At 34.7% G+C, this 12,141-nt stretch overlaps 1 protein-coding gene across 4 annotated transcripts in view; it reads left to right on the top strand.

Annotated features, from left to right (window-relative positions):
• The window catches only part of CSMD3 (CUB and Sushi multiple domains 3), a 1,253,459-nt gene that overhangs the window by 1,138,377 nt on the left and 102,941 nt on the right, over positions 1–12,141 (top strand). For all 4 annotated transcript variants that reach the window (XM_040494274.1, XM_040494275.1, XM_040494273.1 and 1 more), the window contains one exon: positions 708–853. In XM_040494274.1, coding sequence (XP_040350208.1) covers positions 708–853 — 146 coding nt within the window. The remainder of the gene's footprint in view (positions 1–707; positions 854–12,141) is intronic.

Raw genomic sequence — 12,141 nt, 5'->3', positions numbered from 1 at the left:
TTAATGAAAAATCTTTATTTAAAAATATATTATAAAGAAAATGGGGTGCCTGGGTGGCTCAGTTGGTTGAGCTTCTGACTTCAGCTCAGGTCATGATCTCACGGTTTGTGGATTCGAGCCCCATGTTGGGCTCTGTGCTAACTGGTTGCTCGGAGTCTGGAGCCTGCTTCAGATTCTTGTGTCTCCCTCTCTCTCTGCCTCTTCCCTGCTCATACTCTGTCTCCGTCTCTCAAGGATAAATAAACATTGAAAAAAATTTTTTAAATTAATAAAATATGAAGAAAATCTCTACATTAATTCTTGACAATTGGTTACAGAACTACTAGATGAGTCTAAGATTCCTTCCAAATGTAATAGTCTTTGTTTCTCAAGATTATTTTGAAGAAAATAAAAGGAGGGCAAAACTCAAGTGTTTGGAACGAAATGGGTTGTGGCAAAAAAAGTAAAAAAAAGGACAATGTAATTGGTTAAAACTAATATGGATGCATTTTATTTCGGCAAATATGTGATGTATTTTTATACTTTACATTTTTAGATATATTATTACCTAAATAAACATAAAATGTACCAATATGATCTGGCCCTCATTGGGTATTTCACCTCTTGTCTCTTTATCATTTCATAAGTAATACTTTCTTGAAGTCTTGTGCAAAACTTCCTTAAAAAAAAATCTCAATCTCTTTCTCTTCTGTCTCTCTCTCTAACAGGGATGGACCAGACCAAAACTCACCTCAGATTGGGCAGTTTAGTGGCAATACAGCTTTGGAATCAGTCTATAGCACTTCAAATCAGATTCTAATCAAATTTCACAGTGATTTCACAACAAGTGGCTTTTTTGTGCTCAGTTATCACGGTTGGTATTATCTAAGAGTTTCTATTTTAGTTGACACTATTTCAATTTAAAACTGTCCTGGAAAAATTGAGTGTAATATATATTTAACCAATGATTGAAAAGGTATTAAAATTTGACACTTTTTTTTTTAATCATTTCAAACACATTTACTTGCAAAGAATGACCTCGTCTAAACGTTTAGGGGCATTAAAATGTGAGCAAATGGAAATAGGAAATAAATCAGTCAGTAATTACTCAGTAGAAAATAATCATTTTTGTGTGGAAACCAATAAAAGAGAGCCAGCTGTTCATATTTTATTGCATGTAATTTTCAGACATCAATAGATTTTTCAATACAAAATGTTTAATCTATTCAACCTGCTGTGAGTCTTTCTAAAAATAGCATCCAATATCTTTATGCTTTGGATAATATTATTCATTTATACTCTTATTTCAAAACCGTTTCTATTCTAGAATCTTACAGTTTTAAGTGACTATTCCAGATCATTAAGTTCATAGCTTTTACTCCTGTGAAATAATTTATGAAGAGTTTCAATTTTAATTCTTTTTATAGATTTATTCTGGGTCCTCTCTTCATAACATTAACCTTTTGAAAGAACATTTAGATGGTTGACAGAGCTTTTTAAAAAAGTTCCTTTTATCTCAAATTGACTGTATTCCATTATAAATAAGAGAATGTTTATTCCTAAGGCTAAACCCTTTCTCTGCTATGACCATAGTTCCATAAAGCACTTTCTGCTTTATGATTTTGTCAGACCAACTCCCTGTGTAACCAACAGGATCCGTAAGCTACTGTATTACATTTACAGAAGCTATGTAAAAATTTGATAGATGAACATGTGCTTTGTCTTATTATATTAATATACAATGCAATATTTTCATCTTTTTTAATACAAAGTAAGGAAGCCTTTGATATTCAAAGCTTATATTCCATGAAAAATACCTTAATTCAAGTATGGTTATACTCAAAGATATTTAAAGCCCATCGGGTCTAGAAATAGAGAATAGACAGAAAATATTTGTTTGCTTAATTTCAGCATTTACCAGGCAGTAAATCATATACAGTTTGTGCATTTTTAGTGGCTCACAGCTGTCAGAGCTGCATGTACACTCTGGCATTGGCCAATTAGAAAGTGAGGCATTCTGGGGCACCCAAGTGGCTCAGTCAGTTAAGCGTCCAACCCTTGATTTCAGCTCAGGTCAGAACTTGATCTCACAGTTCATGAGTTTGAACCCCTGTTAGGCTCTGTGCTGACAGTGCAGAACCTGCTTGGGATTCTCTCTCCCTCTTTGTTCCTCCCCCACTCAGGTGCGCGCGCTCTCTCTCTCTCTCTCTCTCAAAATAAATGGATGAACTTAAAAATATGGAAAGTGAGGCATTCAGTGAGATAACTTTTATTCAACGTGTTAATTTTTTTAAGAACTCATTTGTCTTAGTTTTTTTTTTTTTTCCTGAATTGGTCATTGATGCTGACAGTATGTAGGTACAGTCTAAGGCTACAAAAGTAGCTTTATTATTTTGATAGATAATATTAACCTGGGAACTGATACATTAAATAATAGTTAAGGTCAAAAGATGAATTGTTGCTGAACTGTATTTTGTACCTGTTTTTTTCTCTTCAGGGGACCCTGTATAAATTTCTATTATTTTGTGTGCTGCCTGAACACGTACTAAAGAAGGAATTATTCATTGATAAAATCTGAATATCCATAAGATTAGCTCTATAGAGAGCATAAATTCTTATAAAAGTTTGGAGATGTTTCACAGGAGAAATATTGCCAAAGAAAAAGACGTCTGTGTGCGTGTGTGTGTGTGTGTGTGTGTGTGTGTGTATGTGTGTAGAAAATATAAGGATGACTGAATGTCACACACAGAATATAAAGTGAATTTACATGGACATTTACATGAATGTCTATACATATATTCTCACTCCAAAATATGTTTCACTTGATTTTTATAACTAATTTTTGAGTCATGTACAATATAAGAGAATTAGCTTAGGGACAAGGAAGATCAAATATTCATTCAGCACTTTGTTTTCCAGTTGACTTTGGACAAGTTACTCTTTGGCTTTTGCTTTCTTCAGTTGTAGAACAACGTGGTGGGATTGCTGACAGGCTGAATGAGAGACTAACTCTAGAGAGAGAAATTACTCCAATACAGCAATATATTAGGTTGAACTATATTAAATTATTGGTCAAAAATGCTGAATATTTGGCACATTTGTAGAGCTCAACCCAAGTAAGTGCTGTCGTTGTTACTATTATCAGCATGAGATTGCGGCCATGTTAGGAAACTGCAGGCAATGGATACTATACAGTTACCATAGTGCCCGGCAGAGTTAATGTTCAGTAAATGTTCCTTTCCTCAGCATATCTTATCTCACATTTTAGATTTTGTAATACAGGGCTTATATTTATGTTTATACATTAAATTTCATAATACGGCACGACTGCCAGAGCCTAGAAAACCCGCCATTGAATCAACATCCCTGGGAATCTTACCTAAACCTCAAAATAACCTTGAAATTTGAGAATGTAGCCAGGGTTCATGTTAAACATTGACAGATGTCTTCCATTCCACCCTCCTTAGTAGGATAATTTTCCTAAAGCACTGCTTTCATTCTGACTCTCCTTTTCAAGATCACGGGATCCCTACATTAAATCAAATTTAAAGCTACCCTATAATCCAGTTCGATGAATCTTTCTCCGCAGTGCGTGCCGGCCCTGAGTACTATCAGATTGGTTCTCGTGCTGCCTCCTCAGCTCCCATTCCTAAATGATTTCTTACTCATATTCAGTTCTTTTTGTCTCCCTCTCTTAAGTTCCATATCCCCCACTTCTTGGTAATTCCAACTCATAGGGATCTTAACCACCTTCTAAATTATTGCACTTTTCTTACCAAACTTTTGAGAACTTAATTACATCATGGTGTATTCTTGCAAGTTTAATAATATTGAGTACTTTTTCGAGGACATAGATCACATTTATGCTTCCTAACCTTTTTATATTTTTATTACTGAGTGATTATATTTTAGTGCTACAGTGGGAAGTGTGAGTTCAAATTCTTTTTTTTTAAGTTGAGTTTGAGGTGTATTACTTAGAACTTTTAAAGATTATTTTATGATCATGAAGATGAGTGCATATTTTCACTCACAGAAACAAAAAAGATGACTGTTTTCAAACTACTATTAATATAATTAATACAATATAATACGACTACAAATATAGTATTTGCTTCCCAAGCCCATTTTAGGTAGCTATGACTCAGTGCCAAAATGAACTCCATAACAGTCAAAATATTGGTCAAGTTGTTGAGTAATTTGATAAGTAAACCAGGGAGGTTATACACTATTTAACACTTATTTTAAGCTGATTAAGTCTATCTAAGCTTAGAATGGTTTACTCTCCAATTCAGTTTTCTTTAAACTCTGTTACTGATTTAATAGCTCCTTATGTTATGCCCTACTGTAAGTCAGAAGTGGTCTTCTTAGGACTTGTGTATTTATTTTATAAATTTGACACATTAATCTTTTCATATATTTTCTTAAGATCACACTGATCAGTTAGGCTTTATTTATTAATGTATTTTGAATATATTTGAAAAGAGTAAAAATGAGATTTTCCCCCTACCCTGACTGCCTTTATGACATTCAGCCAGCCATCTGTCTTTTATAAAATATCACCTTCATAAAACCTTTCATGATCAAAAATAACATTCATAAAAAGCTTTGAAAAATGAAAGTTCTGTTCAGTGAAAAAATAGGACAGGTGTAAATGTTGAGGCACTTTATCTCAGATATCATATTTCTTTTTTATCTGAGAAATGTTTTTGTGTCTCTATTGCTGGGATTGTAATTTGTTAAAGTAAGAGCTAAATTTTCTTAATATCTGCCATAGAGTCAAGATGTGTTTGGCTTATAACAAATAATAACAATATTCAGTCCTAATCAGTGGCTTCCTAAAAGTAAATTACACAAAACTGGTTTTAACTGCATTGTTTTTGCAGACACTGACTTTCCATATCAATCACAATAATAGTAATAGCTACCATTTACTGAAAACTTAATATGTTGGATACTCAGCTAGCTACTTTTCATGTATTATTGCCAATTTTTGTGATAGTTTTACAAAGTATTATTACCCCCATTTTAATAATGAAAGAACTAAAAGAAAAAAATTAACCTACACCAAACTAGAGAACTAATAAATAGAAGAGCTGCCTGGAATTCAAAATAGTTTCATCAGACCCCAAAGAATGACCTCTTTTTAAATAATGACGACAGCATTAGCAACAATAAAAATAGCTAAAATATATAGAATTCTTACTAAATGCCACACAATGTCCTAAGCTGGTATTGCCTGACACATAGGTTATATTTATAAATTTTTTAAATGTTTATTTATTTTTGAGAGAGAGACAGAATGCGAGTGGGACAGGGGCAGAGAGAGAGGGAGACACCGAATCTGAAGCAGACTCCAGGTTCCGAGCTGTCAGCACAGAGCCCAATGCGGGGCTCGAACTCACGAACCATGAGATCATGACCTGAGCCGAAGTCGGACACTCAACCAACTGAGCCACCCAGGTGCCCCACACATAGGTTATATGTAATGGTAAATCAAATTTTTCTTTAAAAATTCAGCCCACGTGATTTTCATTTTTAGCCAGGTAATAGGTCATCTCATTTTCTAGAAGATAACTCTCCTAATTAAAACTTAGAACTTCAAAGCTCTTAGTGCTTCTCTTCTTCAGGACCTACAAACTAATAAAAACATGTAGGTTTATTGCAACTTAGTATGTTCTTTACAGTTTCCAAAATGTGCTATAGTCACTATGTGAAGAGAAGATAGTTTTTATTGGGTGTCTGACTTATGGCAACCAAACAACTAGGAAACTATAGTATAGCCAGAATATATATTTATTCATTTAAAACTGAAGGTAGTATTATTACACTTAAATCTATTATCCAGGGCATCACTTTTTCTAACATCAGAATATTAGAGGCCCTCACTTTATACACAGATGACTTTCTTAATAAGCATAATAGAATTCAATTTATATTTTCTGTTGTTTTCCATTATTGGCACAACTGTAAAAGAATGAGTTGATTATATATCGGCTTCCAGATAATTTTTAAGAAATGTATTTAAAAGGCTTGTAATGTCTTTTAGGTCATCTTTTAAGTTTCTGTTGCCTTTACAATAAATGCTGCATTTAGGGAAAGTATATTTAACTCCACAAAGTCCCATCCTAAAAGAGACCGCTGCAGGTATAAGGACACATTTTATATAAAACATAAATCACCATTGCTTTGAACTATGTAACCCCTTTGGCTCACACAACCTAAAGACCTGACCTCCTTTCATATGTCAGTAGATAGAGCATTGAACTCAAAGTGTTTCATTGTTTGATATCTGGAGAGCATAGGGGGTTTGGACATCATACAATATTATATATATATATATATATATATATATATATATATATATATATATATATATAGTGTGGTGAAGAAACTAAAAAACCAAACTGATGAAACCATTTTGAGGAAAAGATAATACCATTTACTACTAAGGGACTAAAATCATGCCAAAATTGCTTACTGTATTTTGACATTTGGCTTTATGTGCACACCCATTGATAAGTTGTAGCATTGATTTTGTATGATGAGTAGGTTTATTTGTTTACTGTAATGAGTGAGACAACACACCATGAGGGACTCTGTGGTGCCCCAGTAAAGATGGTATTAGGAGAGGCTTGTTACAGGAGTTGGGCTGTGTAAGATGGTTCTGGAAGGTTCAAGGAAGCATGATTTATCTCTGGATTGGGTGTTGTTAGAAAATTGGAGATGTTCTATAATTGGATGTCTTGGTACTTTTTTTTTTTTCTAGAAGGTGGAAGGAATGGAACATACCTGGAACAATAATTGGTATGGAAGCAAATTTGCTCATATTAGCCGAGATGGAAGTCTCTTGGTCATTTTGCAGTTTGGGTAGTGTTGTTATTTTTTGTTGTGCTCAGACATAATTATGGAAAGGTCTTCTTTTTGTCTTGTTCCAACAAGGTCAAAGAGTTGTCATGTCTGATGCTAGATGTTAGTGAAATTGTTATTGGGCAACAGTGGAAAGTCAGGGCCTGTCAATTAGAGCCAGGCCAGTTCGAAGTTGAGAGAACACCTGAGCTGTGTGTTTTGTTTGTTTGTTTGTTCTATTTTAAATATGCAGGGTAGTTTATGATAGTTAGTGATAGCTTATAGCATCTTTGTTTAAAGCCAAAAGCAAAGCAAACAATGGTGGTGAACAGGGAGAGGAAAATAGAGACTGACAAAGATCAAATGATAATGCTGATGTGTTCTGTTTTCTACTGATGTGCCAGGTGACTCAACTACATAGAGAAGAGATCCTTGGCATATCACTCTGCAGATTCTAATGAGCTTAGTACTAAGGCAAGATATTTTCAATGAGCTATCTGAATATTGGGAACTTAATTCATACAGCAGATATTGAAACATTTTGATTGATAATTCAGGACACTTCCTAATAGTTTTGTTTACTATACTTCTGTTATTCCATCTCTAAATAAATAATACCAGGAGCGACTTCTTATTCATTCTTTTCTCATGATAGGGACTTATTCAGTCTCAACTCTAAATCCAGACATGAGTCATTTGCTCCTGATTTCTAAGACTCTTCCTTATATAGGCAGAGAAACAAACTGATTGTAAAATATTAATGGAGTAAAAGTGATATTTGTAAGTAATTTAAGCACTGCTAAAACTTTCCTGTATGGTTCATATCAACTTGCTAGCAGATTTTCTCCAAGATGGAAAAAAATGTGTGTATTATTTTTCTCACTTAATTAGAACTTGGAAGTATTTATTTTAAATACTCCTAACTCTTCTTTCAAGTGGGTCTGCTTTAATTTACTTTACATAACTTTTGAAATAACATTGAAAAATGTGCATAACTGAACATATCCTTATCAATGCTTTTCCTCCTCCAAATCTTCCCTAAATCATGAAATTATTGTATTTCAATTAACCTGAGTCACCATGAAGCATACCAGTGGTTAGAAAGAGCTTAGAATTTATAAGGGAACAGAGAAAATTGTCATTTTTTCCTCTGTAAGAGATACTGTGTTGGTACTTGGCAGAAAGGTTGCACACTTGTGCTTTTTTGGTTTAGAGAAGGAATGGCAATTTGTCAGTGTTCTGTGTTTTTTATGAAGAAGCCTTTAATAGTTCAGTGGAACCGAAGTAGATAAATGTAGCATTCTTTTCTGGAATTGGGTTGAACATTTCATTATAAAGAAAATAAGAAATTAAAAATAACTGACAAATGTTGCCAGAATTAAACTTTAAAGTGATAGAGAACAAACTGAGGGTTGATAGAGGGAGGAGGATGAGGGATGGGCTAGATGAGTGATGCATATTAAAGAGAGAACTTGTTATGATGAGCACTGGGTGTTGTGTGTAAGTTGCATGAATCACTAAACTCTACTCCTGAAACCAATATTGCACTGTATGTTGAGTAACTAATATTTAAATTAAAATAACTAACTAGCTAACTAAATAAGATTAAAAAACAATAAAGTGACTTCAAGAAGAAAATCTGTTGGACCAGCAACAGGACATCTATACACATCTGAACCAAACATGGCACCATGTAAGCAATAGTCATCCTCCAAAGATACTGACATGTAGAATATGATGCCCCCATGTAATTATTAACTAGTAAGTGGCATCATAAATCTGAGGGACATGTCAAATGAAATGATTCTTATAAAAAAAGAACACAGATTTAAGTCAGAAGTATATTCTAAATATGTAAATATCTATTATACAGCTTTTTTTCATTAATGGTCATAACTGTAAAGGTGCTTCTAAATAGAACAATCCGCGAAAAGCATGGACTAAAATATATGTTCTGCCTACAACCGAATGTGTGGCTTTGTTTACCTCATTTCATTTCTCTAGGTCTGTTTTATTCCTTCCACTCCCTAAAAAAGAAAAAAAGTCAGACTAAATATTTGTATCATAGCTTCTAGTTCAAACAATCTAGGGTACTACCCCATATAATATTGAGTATTCATCCTAGACCTGTTTATTTTCTTCCAAAATAACCTAAGTAGATACATTACAGAGGATGTAATATTGCTTTAATTCAATTAGTTCTTAGTTAATATTTTTAAAATATGATTTCCAGAGCACTGTACTAGCAGTTTTAAGACCAAGACATATGCAACAACATACACAGCTATCAAATGAGTTACTGAAGCTAAGGACTTTCTGTTACAGTGTAGTGTACATCTGGGTAAAACAAATAAGGAATCTCAGCATTTTCAAATATCCAGTTTAAAGCACAGTAGAACCAAGGTGAATAGTTTGATGTGTCCTGGGAAATCACATGGGTACTAGCCCTTTGAATGACATCGGGGTTGTGAGCAGAGTCATGTCAGATTGAGATTATGTGTGTCCGGGGCATAGCCGTAATCACAGCTGCCATGCTCACGTTAACCTTTGCCAAACAGGGACTGCATTCTCCCTTTGAAATGGCACAATTCTAAGCACTTTACAATATATTAACTCATCTTAGATTTATGTTTATTTTGCAGCTGAGAAAACGAAAGCCCAGAGTCTGAGCAGTTTACCTAAGGTCATGGAGCTAACAAGTAGCAGAGCTAACAAATAGCAGAGCCAAGATTTGAACACAGTCAGCTTCCAGAATAAAAACTAGGTCAGGCTGCCTTGTGCACAAAAGATTTTACTCATCAACACAAATTGGAGAATATATATCTTTCTTTCCAGTGATGTTTATTGGGTTGATAGAAACAACTTCAGAAAAATCAGAGCTGCATGGTTTAATTCCTCTTCAGTTACATCACACCTTAAACTGTTGCCTTATTACACCCTGCTCCTACCAACCAAGACAATATGCCTAAACTATTCATAATTATTTAAGTAATTGTCAAATCAGAGTGTTTTTCATAAATAAAAAGTGAAACTTGGGAAAAGCGAAAGTATATTTTACCACATGCTCTTATTCATCGGCGAACACCAAATATGTGGAAGGAATTGAATTCCAATTTGATACAAGAGCTTACCCTTATAGAGTAGTTACTATGTGCCAGGCACTGCTCCAAGTGCTTTGTGTATATAAACATTTTGATCCTTATAATCACCCTTTGAGTTGGCATAACGTTATTACTATTATCACTGCTATTTACAAGTGAGAAGAAGTGAGGTTGAGATTAAGTAACTTGCCCAATATTTCCCAATTTGTCAGCATTGGAAACAGGATTTACAACCAGAGAGAGTCTGGACTGAGTTCATACTCAATATGGTAAGAATTTATTTCATATATAGCTTTTTCTCATTCATTATTCATTCTTTCATTGTCCTAGCATTCAATCACTCAGCAAACATTTATTGACTACTTCCAGGCCAGGTACTGTGTTATGACCTGAGAAGTTAGCTGCTGATAAGATAATCAAAAGTCCCTGTTCTCACACAGTCTATATTCTAGTGTAAGGAAATGGACAGTAAACAATTCTTAGGGATTGTGAAAATTGCCAGAGGGAAAATAGATGTGAAACAGAGTAACCGCAAGAGGTTAACTCTAGTTAACATGAGTTAATAGGGACAATGTCTTTATTTTAGTCATCTGAGAGCAAAGTTATAAAAAACACAGGAAGATAGGTTTCAAGAAGGCAAGATAGATAAAAATAAAATTATATAGAGCATAGTTTTAGACATGTCATCAAATGTTACCCTGTCAACCACTTGAGAGCAATGTTGATTAGGGAATGGGAGGGACTACAGTAAGGGGTAGATTGTAGATGAGTTTGAGTTTTCAAAGTTTCTTATTATGAGAGTGTACAGATGTGGTTTAATATTTTTTATGAGGTGAGAATGGCATCATAGGTGGGTGATATGGCAAATCAGGGGTACTTGAGTTTTAAGTGGAGGAGAGGAACTCTACATTTGCAGCTAAAATTATAAACCAGTCAATAGGTGGGGCTGAAGTTAATTAAACAAAGTTAGAGGCCCTTGGAGAATATAATCAAGACTTTTAATTTAATGTCAAGCCATTTGAGGACACTTGTGAGTTTTTTTAGATTCAATCAACAATTGTTTATTTAACATCCGCTACAATATAGACTCTTTAGGAGTCTCTGGGTATCCACCTTTGTCCCCTTCCAATTGCGTTTATTTTTCTTTCTGTAGCCAGTTATTTTTTTAAAGGAGAAATCTGATCACATTACTCCCAGATGTAAAACTCTTCACAGGTTTGTCATTCGCCTCAGATTAAAATAAACAAATCCTGAGTGCAGCCCATAGCCTCCTGTCGGACTTAGCCCCAATTTACCAGTCTTTCTCATCCCTTCTCACTCAGTCCAGGGCTCTCACCCAGCCCCCCACTCCCCACCCCGCCCAGCCTTCCTCTTTGCTGGCATTACGCTTGCTGATTCCTCTGCCTGGGTTATTATTCTATGTGTCATCCCTCTCCCCTACACACACACACACACACACACACACACACACACACACACACACACACCTTGTTTCAGCTAGTTAATTTCCACTCATTAATAAGATAATTTGATTAACATCTTTCTGATAATTAGTGCCTTTAAGCGCACGATTGTGTCTGCATATTTTTCACTACCACATTCCCAGCACATAAGATGTGGTGTCTGATACATACTAGGCCCCCCATAATATGTATTAATAAACAACAAAATAAAGTGTTAGACACTACAGGAAATGTAAACATGTAGGAAATGGTCCCACACAAGCTAAACATGGAGCAAGCACTAACACATTAATGAGTAAAGGTGGAATAATTCAAGATAGTAGAACCCTTAATGCTAAGTGTTATGGTTCCAATATTGAGGCCTGCAAGGCTGTCAAAAATGACAGTGTATACTAGGGAATTAACATGGTAAATATAAGGGACCTGACAAAGTTCAGATGAAATGTAGCAGACATCTCATATGAGGGATGGGTGAGAATTAAGGTAAGAAAGTTGCTTTATCTAAGATTACAAATTTAATCTGTAGGCCAATGTTTATACATTGACAGTAGGGAAATGGCAGCACCAAAATAATTCTCCAGTCCGAGTTGATTTGTCTGTAAATGCAGGAGAAAATATGGCTTAGTTTTCAAGCACGTGGCTCAAATTCTGGCTCATTGAGCTGGGTACATAATTCAACCATTCTGAAATGGAGTGTCTCTCTTAGCAACATGAGCTATTTACACATATCTTGATGTAGTAATTTGAGCATT

The sequence above is a fragment of the Herpailurus yagouaroundi genome, unplaced genomic scaffold, assembly GCF_014898765.1.
Source record: "Herpailurus yagouaroundi ecotype Mexico unplaced genomic scaffold, PumYag 186, whole genome shotgun sequence".
NCBI lineage: Eukaryota > Metazoa > Chordata > Mammalia > Carnivora > Felidae > Herpailurus > Herpailurus yagouaroundi.
The sequence above is the reverse complement of the archived record's forward strand: the minus strand, read 5'-3'. Positions and strand labels throughout refer to the sequence as shown.